This window comes from Giraffa tippelskirchi, chromosome 7, assembly GCF_054371585.1.
Source record: "Giraffa tippelskirchi isolate mGirTip1 chromosome 7, T2T-mGirTip1v1.2.pri, whole genome shotgun sequence".
NCBI lineage: Eukaryota > Metazoa > Chordata > Mammalia > Artiodactyla > Giraffidae > Giraffa > Giraffa tippelskirchi.
The window spans coordinates 121,362,805-121,383,201 of NC_137281.1; the positions used below are offsets into that span (position 1 = coordinate 121,362,805).

Below are 20,397 nucleotides of genomic sequence, written 5' to 3' on the forward strand. Positions count from 1 at the left end.
TAAGAAAGATGACTTCCATGGGCGCTCAGATTGTGAAGAATCTGCCTGCCATGCAGGAGACCTGGGTTCGATCACTGGTTTGGGAAGATCCCCTGGAGGAGGGCATGGCCACCCATTCCAGTATATTTGCCTGGAGAATCCCATAGACAGAGAAGCCTAGCAGACTACAGTCTATGTGGTTGCAAAGAGTCGGACACAGCTGAGCGGGTAGCACACACATAAGAAATAAGCAAGGACAGCAAAAGTAGCAGAGCAAAAATGAACTTCTCTTCATGCTTCTATATATGTTCATTGATTTTCACATATATATGTATTTTTTTTCCAGTAGTGGCTACGGAGGAAGTAGTTACTGCAGAATCTGTGGATGGTGCAATTCAGCAAGTAGTTAGTTCAGGGGGTCAGCAAGTCATCACAATAGTTACAGATGGAATTCAGCTTGGAAATTTGCACTCCATTCCAACAAGTGGAATAGGTCAGCCCATCATTGTGACCATGCCAGATGGACAACAAGGTTGGTAGAAGGCATTTACATAAATGGTGTTTATTCTTAATTCTCAGGAAATTGTGTCATGTTTTCCAAAACATTTATTTTTGCCTTAAATTACGTTTTTGTAACATTTTACAACACTTAATTGCCTAATTTTATTTTCTTTGTTGTTCACTGACTAAGTTATGTCCAACTTAGGCTACTATTAAAGTTAACTTGCTTTCTCTAAGTGTATAATTAGGTAGAAAGAGGAACTGGCCCCAAAATATTCTAATTGGAAAATGAGCTTAAGTAAATATTTCAATATCAATATAGGACAGTACTTTCCTAGGCCATTTAATACAATTCAGATATTGTATGAGCTTGCAAAAACACTATGTGAGAAAAGACAACTTAAAAAGAAGTTGGACACGGTGGCAACTTTTAGCAGCTTTGTTGATAATTGTCCCATTGTTTTCATTTTGAGTAATAAGAGAGTAGTAATAAAATGGATGAAACATAAGCCCCAGGTACATTTTAGTCAAACTAAAAGGCTGAGAAAACCACAAAATTCCATATTTTAAGTGATTGCCAAAAACGTCTTAAGATCTAAGCCAGGGCAGGAGAACCCTCAGGGAAACCCATAGTTGTGCATCAAGAAAAGGAGTTGAGTACAGAAGTCAGCAATAAATATACACTTCCAGCAAGTCAGGGCCCAGTCTGAGTGGGCAGTGCTGCAAGGAGGGTGAAGATAGACTAGACATGAGAGCTGAAGGAAGCGGAAGGAGAAGGTGCAGAAAGTTCCTATCTGAGCAAGCATCACCCTGTACCCAGTACTTCCCAATCCCTGCCCTGACCTAAAAGAAAAGTATGTGCACACATAACCTTCTGGAAAATGACTCAGATTGTAGAGACTAAGCCTCTTCATGGCCATGAAGGAAGTGGGGGAAGGGAAGGGCTGGAGGCAGAAGTCCTCCTAAACCAGGCTTGGTTGCGAGTGGCAGGGAGGTGTGGCCCTGCAGAGCTCTCAAGGAAAGAGTTTGTTGCTTTAGCAGTGGAGGAGGAAGCGCTTGACGTGTGAAGCCTGGGAGGCTTTTCTCTTCTGCAGGTGGTCCAGGATTTGGATCAAGACCAAGTGCTTTCACAAGCTTTAAGAACTAATTCTAACTATATAGAAAAGAAGAAGCTTTTAGTATTTGTTTTAAGCAAATACAACATTGTTTCCAAAATTTGATATTACACACACAGACTAATCTCATTGATGAACAAATGGAAAGAAACTCATGTTTTTGGATAAAATGACTCACTGTCATAAAGCTCTCAATTCTTCCTGACCTAATTGATAAATGTAATGTGATGGGGGAAAAAGGCTGTATTAATTTACTAGGACTGCCATAACAAGCTATCACAGACTGGGTGACTTAACAGAAATTTATCTTCTCACAGTACTGAAGGCTGAAAGTCCAAGATCAAGGTGCTGGTAGGTTTGGTTTCTTCTGAGGCCTTTCTCCTTGGCTTACAAATGGTTGCCTTCTTGTTGTGTCCTCAGCGTCATCCCTCAGTCTGTGTATGTTGTCTGCGACCTAACCTCTTAAAAGGACAGCAATCATACTGCATTAGGACCCACTCAAATGACCTAATTTTACCTGTTTAACCTTTTTAAAGGTCCTGTCTCCAAATGCATTCTGAGGTACTGAGGACTAGGACTTAAACATTTGAATTTTGAGGGGGACACAATTTAGGCCATAATAAAAACCAATAGGTCTTTTTCTGGAACTTGCCAAACTTGATTCTGAAATTTATATTGATGGAGGAGGAAGAGCAATGAGGGGAACTTACTGAATATTAATATAAACATTTAAAGCCTTCATAATTTAAAATAATAAATGGCATATGACTATACAGACTATGTAGACAGTCCAATGAAACAAATGTAAAGTTCTCAGTTCTTTTTGAGTGAATTTTTAAATGTAGTATGATATGAGTTAAAAGAAATACTTTAATTCTCAGTATTTCTAATGTTTTTAATTAATAATAGTTTTACTATTTTTCATTTGTTTACATTTATAAATGACAGTAGGACAGTTTTTAATGTTTTGACGTTAGAAGCTGTGGGACAGTTGTAATTTTCCCCAATGATTAATAAGATTGTTTTGCATAGTTTAAGCTTGCACACTCATTTTTATGTTCTTGCTCTGTTATGCAAAGCAAGGACAGCCTCTCCCTCTCTGTATATTTGCATTTGTATAAATCGATACTAAAAATTGGGGGCAAAGTCCAACAACCCAATGGAAGAGCAAAGCTTATGAGCAGACAGTGTTCATAATGGTGTATCCACATAGTGGAATATAATGCAGCTAAATTAAAGAAAGCTTTGTAAGAACTGATGAAAGGTAACTAGATATATGGAGTGAAAACGGCAGATACTTTTGTGTAAGAAAGAAAAAAGAGAATTGCAAATTCATATTTGTTTTTACATGAATGAACACAAGAACAATGCATAAGAAACCAATAAAAGCAATGATCTGTTAGCAAAATATGCTTGTTAAATATTTTGATTTTGAGCCATATGAATGAATATATTATCTATAAAATTAAAAAATAGACACTTTAAATGATAATTTTCAGTAAAAAGGCAAGAAGTTGAAGACAAAAATATGGACATTTCTCATAAAAAGGAAATCAGTGTTATGAAATTACTGCTTTTAGAATATATTTATCTTAGATGAATTGTGTCAACAATATCAAGACTAGTTTTAATTCTTCTAAACCTATCTGAAAATGAAGTAATGAGTAAATTTTTTCATTTTAGTATTAACAGTACCAGCAACGGACATTGCTGAAGAAACTGTTATAAGTGAAGAACCACCAGCCAAAAGACAATGTATCGAAATAATTGAAAACCGGGTGGAGTCTGCAGAAATAGAAGTAAGGAGTCTTTTACCCGGTGTGTTTTGCTGCAGTCATCCAAAATAAATTTCATCTGCTTTTTTTTTTTTTGTCTTTTATATTTATTACTGACAGTATTGTTTTGATATAGAATGAGTACTTTTTTGTCTAATTTTTTTTTTTGCCTTATTCATATAGCAAGCCTTCAATAAATAAATATTGAATGAATGAATGAATGAGTGAAGAATCTGTTTGTAACAAAGTCTTTCATCATGGTAACATTGGAATGTCTTTGGTTTTTGCACTTCATCCTTTATTTTTTATTGAATTTACATACATCATTCTCACAAGTCACTAAAGGGAATGTCACTATATATTGACTAAAATTTTTTTCTTTCAAAAATGAAATTGCAAATGTCTTATTTGGGCTGGAAGATCCTCTTAAAGAATGTTGGAGTTTGTCAACTGAGTTATTTTTTTGAAAAAGCCATAGATAACCGCTTATTTCATTGTTGAGTCCACTAAGGAAATTAAATGTAGACTAACTGTTGATAGGGTCACCTTTTTTTACCTCTGTCAATCTAGTTTGAAATTGTAAACTAGTTTGTAAATGTGACTATACCATAGTTACCTTATAAATTTTTTCTCACGTTACTATAAATAGAATTGTTCCCCAAATTTGATAATTAACTAATATCAAAATGAAAATAAGATCATTTTTGAATAACTTTGAAAGAGTAACTGCAATATAAAGACAAGAAGTTTGGATTTGAAATTAAATGAGCTGGATTTGAATCCCAATTCTTACCCCTCCTATTAGCTTTGAGGCAAGTTATCTTACCTTTCTGCACTTCTGTTTTATTTTCTCCCATATTTGAATTTAGGATTACAATATCTGCATTTTGGGGGTTTTATGAGAGTTGAAAAAGTCAGCCTATTGTTATATTCACATTCATAATATCTAATATATGTGAACATATATATATATATTAATATATAAACATCGGCAAGTATTGAGGAATTCTTTGTTAAGGTTCTTGCTATTGTAGAAAAAAGAGGATTTTTTAAAATGTCACCTAAAGGCAACATAATTCTAACTGAGGACAGTTAGAAAATATTCTTGCCCAAATTCATTTACATATAAGACTGGTGGCCACAATCTCAAAGTATGTATTACTGAATTAAGAAGAGTTTAATTCATGGTTTAACCAGACGTTTAGTAATGTTTCATTACTGAGGTATTATTTTATTTCTTCAAAATTTAGAGTGATACACTAAAGTTCTTATAAATTAACCATGTATTTTATTGAATGGTGTCAGTATACTTATTATTTAATAATCTTTAATATCTTTTACTGATAAATCAGTTGATTTTTTTTTCTGGCATATAAAATGAAAAAGATTTTGTCATATACATTGCTTTAACTATTTAATAAAACACTTTTAGATTACTTGAATTTTTATTGAACATCAGTCAGTGAAGTTGCTCAGTCGTGTCCGACTCTTTGCGATCCCATGGGCTGTAGCCCACCAGGCCCCTCAGTCCATGGGTTTTTCCAGGCATGAATACTGGAGTGGGTTGCCATTTCCTTCTCCAGGGATCTTCCCGACCCAGGGATCGAACCCAGGTCTCCCGCATTGTAGACAGACACTTTACCGTCTGAGCTACCAGGGAAGCCCTTTATTGAACATAAACTGACTCAATTCAACATTTCTTTTAATTGGAGTACAGTTGATTTATGTCAGTTCACCGTTTTTAAAACAGTGAATATGCAGCCTGTACCTTTTATTTACCTAATGACCAGAGAGAGTTGCTGTTTTCTTCAAAGTTCACCCTAATTCCACCTACAGTCTTTTCAGAAACCAGGGAGAATAATTACAAATAACAAGGAAGTATGAATTGAGGCATATAAATTAGCTAGAACCAAGGAGACAGCACTTCAGGGAGATGGAATTTTACCTTGATAAAAAGAACTTGAGGAAGTTAGAGTTTCAGCTCAATTTTAGTAATTAGAGTTATGTGGCAATAGAAATCTTATTTGCCATCACTGGAAATGTTCAGGCCAGAGTTGCATCATCTTAGAGCTACTGCAGAGAGAGCTTGAAGCATAGAGTGAGCAAAGATGGTAGAGGCAGGCAGGGGATACAGAATGAAGAGAGACCTCCAATGTTTTCAGTAAACCATTTCCTTAGAGTACATGAAGTAGTTCTTTGGATTTTATTTTCATAGATGACCAGTAGAATTGTCTTAGGGGTATACCTTTATATTCCAAGTGATTGTTTGGCCAAAAACCTCAAAAGTTTCTCTAAAGCAGTGGTTCTTAACTGGAGCAGTTTTGACCCCAGGGGACGTTTGGCAATATCTGGATACATTTCAGGTTGTCACAGTGAGGGAAAAGCCACTGACATTTAGTGGATAGAGGCCGGGGATGCTGCTAAACATTCCATAGGGTGTGTTTTGCCTTCTGTTCAGCCTTCATAGTGGGAAAGCAGCCACAGACAGTTTGGTAATGAATGGGTATGGCTGTATTTCTGTAAAACTTTATGTATAAAAATAGGATTGTGTTTGGCCCATGGCAGTTAGAGGATGTTTACACACAAGCAGACAGCTCACACACCCTGCCTCACTTTCTTTTTTAAAAAAAAACATTTAATGGTTAATAATATGAGTCTGGAACCAAATTTAGGTTTGAATGATAATTTTCTGAGTGTGATTGGTCAAGTTATTTAACCTTTCAAGGCTGGGCTTCCCCATCTGTAAGAAGGGGAAAATAATAGCACCTACATTATCAAACTGTTGTAAGGTTCAAATGAGAATGCATGTGAAGGATTAGTACAGTGGTGAGCATATAGTAAATGCTCAGTAACTTGCTATTATTATTATCTTCTAAAAGTTACACTGAGGTATGGTAGAAGATAAATCACTATTATGATTTTTTTGCTTTATAATAGATAAATTTGAATATTAAAAAATCACATATAAAACTGTTGAAAGATAATTGCTAATAGTTGAAGCAGAATTTGAGAATCTTATTTGGAAATAAAAAAGCAAATTCGAAGCCTTTGTTCCATTCTGTTGCCTAATATAATAATAATATATTGTTGGGCATGAAGTTGTAGTGTAAGATAAATATCTTCCTTATTGGTTTCATAAACTGAAATAATTGTGAATCTCTTGCCTGTCTAAATGTGAATAAATAGCTAATTTTATAAGATACCTTGAAGTTTATCTTTTCTAATACTTCCCACCAGATCAGGGCAAGTTTTTATCCATAGTCAAAACTTTGACTGGCAAAGGATCTTATTAGGACAGGTAAAATTGTAAAACATTTAAATGCACAACTGTGTGTTCTCCTACCAGAGCAAGGTGGTCTAGCTTGCACCCTTTCTAAAGTCCTGCAGTTCACTGCCAGGGACTGGTGTCCATTGCTTATATGAGGTCAGCATCTTGCCTGTAGTAAGGAGAAAAGAGTAGCAGGGTAGGGCTTAGGCATTTCTTAACTTGGAGATGACGGGCACACCTTTCTTCTACTGTACATTTTATGTAATTGGACAATTTGGAGACTACATGTGTAATCAACCGCTCCAACTTTTGGTGGACTTATGGGAAAAACTAATGTTGGATCTAGCTTCATTCCCAGTGTAGGGAAGGCAGTGGGATCACAGCAAGGCAGGACTATTATACATGTTCCTCCTTATGGATCATGTGAATAGTGAAGGGAAGGGAATCTTTTGGTGTTCCCAGTGGACATGGGTCAAGGAGAGAGTGGAAGAGACCCTCATAGTGTCTTCTTTCCCAGCAAGCTGCCGACCCCTTGCCTTTACCTTCAGTTCTCTCTGGTTAAGTGTCTTGTCCAGTGTGAACCTGGCCTCATTTTGTGACTAGTAGTTCTGCTCTCGGCCCCCACCTCATTCAGAGGGCTTGCACTTCTGAAAGGAGATTGAGCTTGGGCCTGTGCAAGTTGAGTTTTTGTCCATATGCTTATTGGAGGTATGGGAAAGGAGTTGAAATGTTTTCCCTTAGACAACTGTATAAGGGCAGAGTGAGGAGGAGGAGAAAGAATATAATTTTCATTGGACCAGATTTGTGTTTTGCCTCTCAATTTATTCAGGAACTTAATACATGTGTTGTACAACATATAATGAATCACAATGGAGAAATTAGTATTTTACTGGTTTGCAAAATGGTATAATTTAGGAAATACTAATCTAGACCAGCGCTCTTCATTTTGAAGGTGAGGAATCTTGCTTGCTATCATAGGAAATGATAGTTTTAAACATAGTAATAGTAGAACCTCATAAACCTGACTCATTATTGTGTTATGGGAAAGCTACATCATCTCTGAGCATCATTTTCCTCATCTATAAAATGGCCATAATATCTATCTTAGAGACTTGTTATTGGAAATCACCTTGTTAATCAACATATATAATGGGTTTTCAATAAATACTATTTCTTTTATAATTAGTAGCTTTTTAACATCACAGATAAAGATGTAAAGAGGTATGGCTATATATTTCCCTATTTAAGTTCTTCACTAGTTTTTATAGTTGGTATAAAAGTACAGGTACCCAGTTTGGGTTCATCATGGTAGTTTTATTTCTAATTAGCAAATAATTTCCTTGAGGTCAGAAACTAATCTTTATCTCATAGTGAGGAGCTCAAAATGAGGGCTTTAATTATAAGGGAATTGGTTGAAAAGGCAAAATGTCTCAGAAATACTAATAGATGGCTACTTTTAAATACTATAGATTTCTTTATTTGTAGGATATATGCTTCAGTGTGTTAATGTATTTGTGCAGTTATGGAAAAAAAAAACTTTTTTTTTTTTAAATTAGGAGAGAGAAGCTCTTCAGAAACAGCTGGATGAAGCTAATCGAGAAGCACAGAAATACCGACAGCAACTTCTAAAGAAAGAACAGGAAGCAGAGGCCTATAGACAGAAATTAGAAGCTATGACGCGTCTTCAGACTAATAAAGAAGCTGTTTAATTGAAATGAACATATAGTTTGAGTTTACTTTTGGTCAAGAAAGAATACAATCTTGAACTGTACACAATAAGGTGCAGTCATGGGAAGACAGGATAATAGAAGAGACTGCAGATGGATAATTGGACTTAAGCCATGAGCTCTGACTTCTTGTAACATAAAACTTTAGAAATTGTGAAATGTATTTAAAACTGAATTCTGTAAATAGTTTTTTTTTTTTTTTACAGTTCAAATGAGTTGATAAAGATTGTTGAAGAGATCCAAAAACACAATAAGCCACCGTTTTTGTGAATTCTTTTTGATATTAGTACAAACCTTGATTTCTCAGAAATGGAACAGTTTTAAGGGTGATCGTTGTTGATTAGACCAAATGTGTAATAATTATGTGGTAGACTGATGCTGGAATTACTCCTGTCGATATAAACTTCTATATGAAGAGAAGATTTCTACCAGGAAATCTTTGTACAGCTTTAAGTTGTCTCAGATTCTCTGAAAACATTTTTTAGAAAGCAGATTTTTATATTTGTTCAATTTCAGCTATACCCAAGTAGATTTACATGTATATGATGCAAATATTTTTTAAAACTTTCTGTTTGTACATATTCTGCATGTTTTATAATTTTGGAATGCATCACTTGCATAGGTATTATTTTTCCCACAAAGATGATGAAAGTTACTAGGAAAGAAAGAAACCCTTTTATTCTGTAGGTCCTTGAAACTAAGTAAGCTAGCAGCTGGTTTTATTGGAATGACAATGTTCTTGGAAGGAGCAGCTTACAAGATACCTTGAATTTGCAAACTGCAAAATTTATGCTTTTTTGAAATTTTCGTAGTGGGGACGTGAAACTATTCTGTGCCTTCCATCATGATTTCCACATGAAAGCACTTTAAGGCACTGGATTTTAAGATAATGTTTTTGGAAAACTCAAAACATATGGGTTTCTGAAATATTTCATAGACTCATTCCCCCCCCCCAGGAAATTATTCTTACAGAAAAAAAAAAATTGCTTTTGTATGTAGAACAAGAACTTTTTGTATTACAGTGATGCTATAGATATGTCTAACATAACTTTTACTTCTCCTTGTGAAAGCTGTAAGTCTGTGCTGTGACTGGCTCTCATCACAGTATTGTTGAATTCCACAAATGTATGGACATTAAACTCTGACATACTGTTGCTTTTTTTGTAAAACATATCTTCAAGCTCTTTTCTTGGTTTATTTTTTAATGTTTTATTGCTTTATGAAAATGTTTAACCCTAAGACCCTTCTAGATACCTATACTGTATAAAGAAGCAGTTACCCTTAAAACTGTACTCTGGCCTACTTTTCTATTTTACAATTAAATATCTTTTCCACATATGTTCAGTGTAGACTTATATTTTTGACCACATTTTTTTCATACATTAAAAAGTTTGTTCTGTGTATTATGGCAATATTCCACCCTTGCTGTTGAGTCACTAAGTCATGTCCAGCTCTTTGCAACTCCATAACTACAGCACACCAGGTTCCTCTGTCTTCCACTGTCCCCTGGAGTGTGCTCAAAGTCATGTCCTTTGAGTCAGTGATGCTATCCAACCATCTCATCCTCTGCCGCCCTGTTCTCCTTTTGCCTTCAGTCTTTCCTAGCATCAGGATCTTTTCCAGTGAGTTGACTCTTCTCGTCAAATGGCCAAACTATTGGAGCTTCAGCTTTAGCGTCAGTCTTTCCAGTGAATATTCAGGGTTGATTTCCTTTAGAGTTGATTGGTTTGATCTTGTTGCAGTTCAAGGACTATCAAGAGTCTTCTACACCACAATTTGAAAGCATCAATTCTTTGACAGTGTTCTTTATGGTCCAACTGTCTCATGCATATGTGACTGCTGGAAAAACCATAGCTCTGACTATACAGACCTTTGTTGGCAAAGTGATGTCTCTGCTTTTTAATATGTTGTCTAGGTTGTTCATAGCTTTCCTCCCAAGGAGTGAGCATCCTTTAATTTCATGGCTGCAGCCACCATCTGCAGTGATTTTGGAGCCTAAGAAAACAAAATCTGTCACTGCTTCCACTTTTTCCCCTTCTATTGGCCATAAAGGGATGTGACCAGATACCATCTTAGTTTTTTCCTTAGTTTAGTTTTTTTTCATGTTGAGTTTCAAGCCAGCTTTTTCACTCTTCTCTTTCACCCTCATCAAGAGGCTCTTCAGTTCCTTTTCACTTTCTTCCATTAAAGTGTTATCATCTCCATATTTGAGGTTGATATTTCTCTTGGCAATCTCTATTCCAGCTTCTGAGTCATCCAGCCTAGTATTTCTCATGATGTACTCTACATACACTTGATGGACATGAGTTTGAGCAAGCTCCAGGAGTTGATGGACAGGGAAGCCTGGTGTGCTGCAGTTCATGGGGTCTCCAGGAGTTGGACACAACTGAGTAACTGAACTGAACTCTACATATAATTTAAATAAGCAGGGTGACAATATATAGCCTTATTGTATGCCTTTCCCAGTTTTGAACCAGTTTGTTCCATGTGCGATTCTGTTACTTCTTGACCTGCATACAGGTTTCTCAGGAGACAGGTAAGGTGGTCTGACACTCCTGTCTCTCTAAGAATTTTCCACAGTTTGTTGTGATCCACACAGTCAAAGGCTTTAGTGTGGTCAGTGAAGCAGCAGTAGACATTTTTCTGGAGCTCCCTTGCTTTCTCTGTAATACAATGAACGTTGGCAATTTGATCTCTAGTTCCTCTGCCTCTTTGAAACCCAACTTGTACATCTAGAAGTTCTCAATTCATGTACTGTTGAAACCTAGCTTGAAGGTTTTTGAGCATAACCTTACTAGCATGTGAAATGAGTGCAATTGTAGCGTAGTTTAAACATTCTTTGGCATTGTCCTTCTTTGGGATTGGAAGAAAAACTGACCTACTCCAGTCCTGTAGCCACTGCTGAGTTTTCCAAGTTTGCTGACTTATTGAGTGCAGCACTTTAACAGTATCATCTTTTAGGGTTTTAATTAGCTCAGCTGGAATTCCATCACCTCCAATAGCTTTGTTCGTGGTAATGCTTCCTAAGGCTCATTGGACTTCACACTCTAGGATGTTCAGTTCTAGGTGAGTGAGCATGCCATTGTGGTTATCTGGGTCATTTAGACCTTTTTGAAATAGTTCTCTGTATTCTTGTCATCTCTTTTAAATCTCTTCTACTTCTGTTAGGTCCTTGCTGTTTCTGGACGTGGTCAAGCAGGAGATGGCAAGATTGAACATTAACATCTTAGGAAGAAGTGAGCTAAAGTGGATGGGAAGGGGTGAATTTAATTCAAGTGACCATTATATCTACTACTGTGGGTAAGAATCCCTTAGAACAAATGGAGTAGCCCTCATAGTCAACAAGAGTCCAAAATGCAGTACTTGGGTGCAACCTCAGAAATGCCAGAATGATCTCTGTTTATTTCCAAGGTAAACCAGCATCACAGTAATCCAAGTCTATGCCCCCAACCACTGATGCAAGGAAGCTGAAATTGACCTATGAAGACCTATAACACCTTCTAGAACTAACATCAAAAAAAGAAGTCTTCTCATCAGAAGATTGGAATGCAGAAGTAGGATGTCAAGAGATACCCGGATTAACAGGAAAGTTTGGCCTTGGAGTACAAAATGAAGCAGGACAAAGGCTAACAGAGTTCTGTCAAGAGAACGCACTAGTCATAGGAAACACCTATTCCCAATAACCCAAAAGATGACTTTACGCATGGACATCACAAGAAGGTCAATACCAAAATCAGATTGATTATATTCTTTGCAGCCAAAGATGGAGAAACTCTATACAGTCAGCAAAAACAAGACTGGGAGTTGACTGTGGCTCAGATCATGAGCTGCTTATTGCAAAATTCAGGCTTAAATTGAAGAAAGTAGGGAAAACCACTGGACCATTCAGGTCTGACCTAAATCTAATATCTTATAATTTTACACTGGAGATGACCAATAGATTCAAGAAGAACTATGCCTGAAGAACTATGGAAAGAGGTTCACAATATTGTACAGGAGGCTGTGACTTTGGGGAAAGTCCATTTTTTTCAGACTCTGTTCTGTTGGACTTATTTAATTGCTCAATCATCTATGCCTGATTCACTGTTCTATAAACTAAAAACTTAGACAAGAATTTATAACTAAAATAGGATATGCTTTTTCATTTCTCTCTTTAGCTTCTGTTTTGAGGCTGGAAAAGCTTTGTATTCTGCTTATTCTCAGTGATGTTATGGGCAGAGATTTAAAAGAACTGAGAATAAAATATTAACAATAAAAAATTTCAGAAATCCACATTTAATGTGTTTCTAGTACATAATGATGGATTTATAGTTAGCAGTCATCAGGTTGCCACATTGATAGCTAATTATTTCCACTTATGTGTAAATGAACACCTTCCTTATTATTTTTTTTTCAGAAAACAATCCACATTTGCAGTATTTGTGTGAGAAACAAAGATGCATGGTGATATTAATTTTTGCATTGGGCTAAGGATGTTTCTGTTTATATTTTCATGAAAGGAATGAGATACTGATTTTAGATGAAGAGACACCTTGAGCAGCCCTTCTCAACTAGGGTTCTGTGAGAGAATCAAACCCTTGCAGAATCAAGCCCTAATGACCTGAATGTTAGGGCCTGGTGAATTAATTCCTGGTAATGCATTAATTTCTTTCCCATGCATCTGGAATAGTACTGGTTAGGTGCTATCTAGACACTGAGTTCATTACATGTCTTGATTGCCTAATTGCTTAATTAAGACTTCACTGTGTAGAGTTGCTAGAACTCTGGGATCATAAATTCTAGGTTGATCTGTGGTGATTTCAGGAAGCCTCTTCTGACAACTGGTATCTGCAGAGACTGTACTTCTCAACTAATTTTCATTTATTGTTATTTTATTTATTTTTCAGTTACTTCCCCAAAGGGCTTGTGATGTGATTTATTTTTATTAGATTTTCTAATGTCAGTCTTTCCTAATATCAACAGCAAGATAGTTTTTCACTTACTCTAGCTCTGGATTTCTCTATGATGGTCGAGGGTTGGGACTTGGGAGAGCTTTCTTCTGTGACATTCAAAACAACAGCTGAAGACCAAAGAAAATAAATGTGAAATCCCATTTAATTTGGACTACACATGTTTTTTGGCAAAAAGATCTGTATACAAAATATATTCAAAACATATTGCTAATGAAAATCTGTGCCAGTGTGTTTCTTCAACATAGTCATTTATGATATTATTTATTGAAAACTAGAAGAAACCCTTGCACATAACAGGAACTGATGAGTTGACAGACATATTCATGGATGCTTTATGCTGATATGATTGTTTTTTTGTATTACTCCATACAAAGTTTCTTCCAGATAAAAGTCTATAAAATTTCTTTGTGTCTTAATACCTGAAAAATCAAGATGTATCAAGAAGAAAACCCTTTTCAGATAAAATCACAAAACAATTGTAGGAACCTTTATATCCATATGGATGGGTTCCCAAGGCATCAGCACTCAGGCTTATATAGCAAATAGAAAAAAAATTTTTTCTATTCACCTAGCTTCTATTGAGTAAATATCTCCTTCCATCATGTCAGATCAACTGAGGAATGAACTAACTAATGTATTTGTTACTTCATTAAGTCATATTTACTGTAGCTGGATTTCATTATAGATAACTAGTCTCTTGTAGTTTTGAATGATGTTTGTTATTTGCTTTCTCTATGTTAGGTGAGAACATCTGAGTGCACATGGACTCAGTTTGACGTAAGCTCTGAATTCATTCTCAGATTACTCTGTATAATTTATAATGGAAAATATACCTCTGATTCCAAATCAAAATTTTTGAATCAATATTTTTGTGACTTACTGAAACTGTTTTCCAAATATATAGATAGTCTTATGGTTTTTTACATTATTTTGATACCCTGAGCTTCTTTAAAAAGATTTCACTTTAATAATAATCAAATAGTGAATATAATTTGGATTCTTGGGACTCTTGAGACTCTTCATTTTTAGATAAGTATTGTAATTCTCCCCAAAACTGCTGTTTTCCTCCTGGAAAAATTCTGACCTGATCTCTGTGATTCTGTCCAGTATTCTCTGTTAACTGCTTACTCAGTTTTTCATCTGAGTGGTTTTGATCTCATGTGCATGGCTAATATGTAATATATTTTCTATGTATATAAATAAATACTAGTCTTATGGATTATAATTTTGAATTTTATGAATTTTAATGTCTCCTTTGTTTTTCTGTAAGAAAATATTTTTATTGTACACCAGATTAAAGTCAGTAAAGCATTAACTTTCATATTATTATTTTTCATATTTATCCTATACTTGCCCTCCTAATATCTCTCAAGAATTAAGTTTAATTTGCTTTTGCATATTTTGCTATAGAAAAATAACATACATTAAGAAAGCTTACACCTAAATGAACCTGTATTGTCTTTTTATAAGATATTTCAGTGTGCCAGAGAAGTGACTACTTCCAAACTTTTTCTCTGCGTATAATAGACTCTTGGCATCAAACACTGAAGCATGCTAAGAATGCTTACTACTTTTGTTAGATAAAATTCAATTCTCATTTGTTGTTTTAATAAAAGCTTCAAAACATATAGAAGGGCATAGAGAATAATTTAACAAACATCCATGTACCTACACCAGAATTTAATAAATCTTAAAATTACCTTCTTTGCTTCAAATCTTTTCTGTTAAGAAACTGAATCTTACTGATGTAGCTGAAGTCCCTTTATCCCCCCTTTTCATCTCATTCCTCTCCTAAAAGGCAGCCACTATCCTGAGGCTGAGATGTTTTGTTCTACCTACACTTTCATGCTTTTTCTACATACAAATTTCATAAACATAGGGTAGAGTTTTCTGTGATTCTTAAACTTTGTTAAAGTTATCATTTTATACGTCATTCTGCATATCAACTTTTTCAGTTTGTTAACATTTTAGACATTAATTCATATCTGAGTAATGATTCATTTTGACTGTTATGTAAAATTAAATAAGAATATAGTAAGTCCCGTACACATGAATCTTCAAGATGCAAACTTTAAAAGATGCAAACATTCATGCCAGCCCCTGTATGTCAGCTATTGTACTGTACAACTATACTTTTCAAGGAACTATACTGTAAGATTAAAAATGTTTTCTGTGTTTGTTTTCTATATACATATGATCTGTGTGAAAAGTATTATAAACCTATTACAGTACAGTACTATATAGCCTATTGTATTAGTTGGGTACCTCGGCTAACATTGTTGGACTTACAAACAAATTGGACTTATGAAGTTGCTCTTGGAACTCATTCGTATGTAGGGGACTTACTGTATACCATGTGTATTTATTCTTTGTTTTATGTATAGATATGTCACTATTTTTGGCTGTTATAAATAGTACTGTAATGAATATCCTCATATGTTTGTTATCTTTGTATGTACATGCGTGTGCTAGGTTTTTCCAGAAAATGGAATTGTTAGATGATGGGTCAGCAGTTTTACCAGACATTGTCCAATTGCTTTCCAGAGTGGCTCTGAATAGAGATGAGAATTGTCACTTCCCCACATCTAACAAACACATGATTTTATTATACTATTTTGCCAATGTACATTGGTCTGAAATTGTTCTCATTATTTGTAATTCCCTATTATTGGTGAGGCTGAACATTTTTTTCCTGTTGTTTCTTGTCCATTAGCATTTATTCTTCTGTGAATTGCTAGTTCATGGCCCGTTATTTACTGTGTATTTTTCTTATTGATTTGTTGAAGTTTGATATTTTTTCTGGAAACTAATCTTTTACTGGTGGTAAATATTTTCCCCCAGTGTCTGACTTAAAAAAAGCTTTTTAAAATGGTCTCAATCAGTACATGTTTACTAAGTATTACGTGCAACCCCAATGCCAGGCTGAGTTAGAGTATTATATCAGTGTCATACTCAAGGAGCCTATATATAAGGTGGAGTGAAGTTTTAATTTGCAGCTTGAATCTTTTTCTCTTTTAGTTGAATACTATCTCCTTTTTATTATATATACTTTTCCAGATAATTAGAAAAAATTTCATTTCCACACTTACTATTTTTAGAAGATGTAATATACTACTCAAGGTAATTTTTTTCCATTCTTGCACTATATTTTTCTTTTGATATTTTACAGTTGTGTTTTGAATTGTATTTGAAAGGACAGTGAATATTTGGATTATTGCATGTGATGTGTACTCAAACATTCAGAAGCATTTATAGCAAAACCTCCAAAAATTAAAATTTCACTAGCCCTGACCCTAAAGTTCTGGTATCTTAAAAGCTGTAGATACCAAAGTTGAGAGAAGCAGCCTGTTGTGATTGAAAGACTGTGCATATTGGAGCAGATAATCCTGGGTTCAGATCCTGGTCCCTTTGATTATTATTTTGTGTAATTTTAGCCACGTGCTTTAATTTCCTTGAGACTAAGTTTCTCAAGGATGAGACAGAAAATGGCTCTCACTAGGTTGTGAAGAATGAGAAGATTGAACCAAATCGTATGTATTAAAACTGCAAGGCTGGACACAAAGGTGTGACTTTCTGCTGTCCTAAGGCAGTGTTTGTCTGTCTGCTCCATCCTTATGCTACCTTCCCCAGTAAGCAACTAAGCCTGGTTGCTGTTTGTACAACTAGTTGCTCCCTGGAGGAAGGTGGACTTCCTTTTCCCTCCTATCATGTAACCTCTTGTAGACTGGCCCTAGCCTACATCTATCACATCTGTGCCCAGTGCTTCTTCAGAGGGCAAAATACCATTACTATGGGCACAGCAATCTCCTTTCATTACATGGCTGAAAGTGAAACTAATTCCTCAGTTCTAAGCAGTTCCGTGGAGGGCATAGCTCTCTGTTTTCAGTCCTACTAATTCCTTTGTTTCCAGTAAAATCTCGTTTCTTTGGTGGCAGTTTCACCACTTTATTTGCAGTTCACACTTCCCCCATTCATCAGACAAGCATAACATTTCTTTATGGAGTTTCTCAGTGAAGTTGGAGTTCTAGACTCTTATTTCTGTTGTTGCCTGGCTTTAAGGCACACACCACTAAACTTACTTTCCCAAATTCAGTTAAAAGTGAAAAGGATAGACCAAATGTGGAAGACATCACATCTCAGTTCTCTTAAGCAGAACTTAAAACATTCCAAACAGCAAATTATATAAAAATAACAAGTTATTACTATAACTTTTATATAATCTGTTCACATCTAAAAGAAGGAACAGAACTTACTGTACCTATGTGTGGAGAGATGGGGAAACATTGATACACTTACTCTTCTTGGAAGGCATTTTGCAAAACCCACCAAAACTCTTTTAATACTTAGCAATTCTACTTCTAGGAATTTATTGAAAGAAATATCTCATTGCACAAAATTGTTCTACTTCAATCTTATTAATAGCAACAAACAAAATTCCCCAAACTTAATTGTCCAGATACAGGATTGGTGGAAGATTCCAGTATATGCATATGATAGAATATAATGCAGCCATTAATGTTGAATTCTTTTCCTAGAGTGCAATATGATTAAATTTTTAAATGTCACATGTCTAAGTGTGAGGTATGTGTGCATGATGAGTCTATACACGGAGTTACAAGGAGGTGTACACTGTGAGTATGAGTATGGCAAGTGAGATGGAGCTCTAGGGCGCGTGGGCTCAGTAGTCACGGTGCTCGGCCTTAGTTGCCCCACGGCATGTGGGACCTTAGTTCCTTGACCAGGGATCAGACCCACATCCCCTGCAGTGGAAGGTAGATTCTTAACCACTGGACCACCAGGGAAGTCCCAAGAAAGTTAAATTTTATTATAATCACATTATTTTTAAAATTTAGTTTAATTAAAATAGGTAGTAAGTGCTCATTAAATAAGAAAGTAAATCAATACAGTAAAAATAAAAGTTATAAAAGGCAGCTGTGCAAGATCCTCCTCTCACCTCCAGGCCCATCTGCTCAACTCCTATTCCAGGTAACTACCATTATTAATTACTTATTAATAATTTCAGTTTTACTTTTTGCAGGGAGCCGCATAAAAGCAAATATATGCTACATTCTCACTTTCCCCATTTTTTTCACAAATGGTACGCTCTGTTCTGCACTGCCCTGTTTTCCTCATCCCTTGGAATCTACTCCTTTTTCTGTAGAGCTGCACTGTGTGCATTGCCTTGGTTTAATTAGCTTCCTAGTCATGGACAGTTAACGTTGTTTCCAGTCTTCTGCTACTACACACTCTGCTGCAAAGAATCCCCTTGTATGCTTGTCATTTCACAGGTGTACAGGGATATCTTTAAGTGGAAGAGGTGGGTCAAGGGCAAGTACAGTTGCAGTTTTACAGATATCTCCAGATTGCCCAGCCACCTCTCTTGCTATGAGAGCACCTGTTTTGCTATCGGCTTGCCCACAGACTGTATTAGCAAACAGTGTTATTCTGATAAGTATAATGTAGTAGCTGAGTATAGATTTAAGTTGATTTTCTCAGTTATAGGTTTTGTGTTTTCCTTTATGCTAATTTCTCTTACTATTCTTTGCCCAACCTTTTCTTCAGAGTGTTGGTCTTTTTATTCTTGCTCTTGTATTATGAGTTGCGAGTAGTTTTCCTCAGTTTTTCATTGTCTTTTGACTTTCCTTATGGGTGTTTTTTTTTTTTTTTTTAAATACAGTTGAATGTATAATTTCTGGCTTTTGAGACATAGCTAGAAAGATATTGTTCACTCTGAGGTTAACCAGAAAAGCATCTAAATTTTCTTCATGTAATTTTCATCTTCTTTTTTAAAAAAAAATTTATTTATTGGCTGTGCAGGGTCTTCATTGCTATGCGGGCTTTTCTTCCATTGTGGTGGTGGGGGCTACTTTCTAATTGTGGTGCATGAGCTTCTCATTGTGATGGTTTCTCTTGTTGCAGAGCACAGGCTATAGGACGCTTGGGCTTCAGTAGTCGTGGCTCCGGGCTTTAGAGCACAGGCTCAATTGTTGTGGCTCGTGGGCTTAGTTGCTTCGTAGAATGTGGGATCTTTCTGGTTCAGGGATCAAACTTGTGTCTTCTGTTTTGGTAAGCAGATTCTTTACCACTGAGTCACCAGAGAAGCCCCTCATCTTCCTTTTTCTAACAGCTTTGTTGGTATGTAATTGGCATATCAAAAATTCATTATATATTTAATGTATAAATAATTTGATGACCTCGGACATATGCATATACCCAGGTGGTGCTAGTGATAAAGAATCTGCCAAAGCAGAAGACATGAGAGATGCAGGTTTGATCCTTGGGCCTGGAGGAGGACATAGCAACCCACTCCAGTATTCTTGCCTGGAGAATTCCGTGGACAGAGGAGCATGGTGGGCTGCTATCTATGGGGTTACACAGAGTCGGACATGACTGAAGAGACTTAGCAGCAGCAGCAGCAGCAGCATACTTTAAATCCTCCTATTTATTTTTCCTTTTTTGTTATATTTACTAGTTTTTTTTTATTCTACATGTAAGTGATATCACGTAGTATTTGTCTTTCTCCAACTTATTTCGCTAAGCATAATATTCTCTAGGTCCATACATGTTGCTGCAAATGGCAAATTTTCATTTTTTTATGGCTGAGTAATATTCCGTCTTGAACCAGGTTATCTGTTGATGGACACTTGGATTGTTTCCATGTCTTGTCTATCACAATAGTGCTTCTGTGAACACTGAGGTACATATATCTTTTCAAATTAGAGTCTTCATTTTTTCCAGATATTTGTGTAGGAGTGGAATTTCTGGGTCATATGGTAGCTGTAATTTTAGTGTTTTTTTTTTAAGGAATCCCATACTGTTTTCCATAGTGGCTGCACCAATTTGCATTCTCATCAATAGTATAGAAGGGGTCCCTTTTCTCCATACCATTTCCAGAATTTTTTATTTGTGGACTTTTTGATGATAATCATTCTGATTGGTGTGAGGTGATACTGCTTTGTGGTTTTGATTTGCATAATGAAATGGAGCATCCTTTCCTGTGCCTTTTGGCCATCTCAGTGTCTTCTCTGGGAAAATATCTATTCAGGTCTTCTGCCCATTCTTAAATCAGGTGGTTTTTTT

General features: G+C 35.8%; 1 protein-coding gene across 50 annotated transcripts in view; it reads left to right on the forward strand.

The window, feature by feature from the left end:
* GABPB1 (GA binding protein transcription factor subunit beta 1) overlaps positions 1-9,703 on the forward strand; it is a 63,185-nt gene extending 53,482 nt beyond the window's left edge. For 18 of the 50 annotated variants that reach the window (XM_081508342.1, XM_081508353.1, XM_081508315.1 and 15 more), the window contains 3 exons: positions 326-511; positions 3,279-3,394; positions 8,195-9,703. In XM_081508342.1, coding sequence (XP_081364468.1) covers positions 326-511; positions 3,279-3,394; positions 8,195-8,347 — 455 coding nt within the window. In that variant the 3' untranslated portion in view covers positions 8,348-9,703. Of the gene's footprint in view, positions 1-325; positions 516-3,278; positions 3,414-8,194 lie in introns of all 50 variants that reach the window. The other 32 variants (XM_081508354.1, XM_081508322.1, XM_081508335.1 and 29 more) reach the window with 7 other exon arrangements.
* Positions 9,704-20,397: the final 10,694 nt, after the last annotated feature.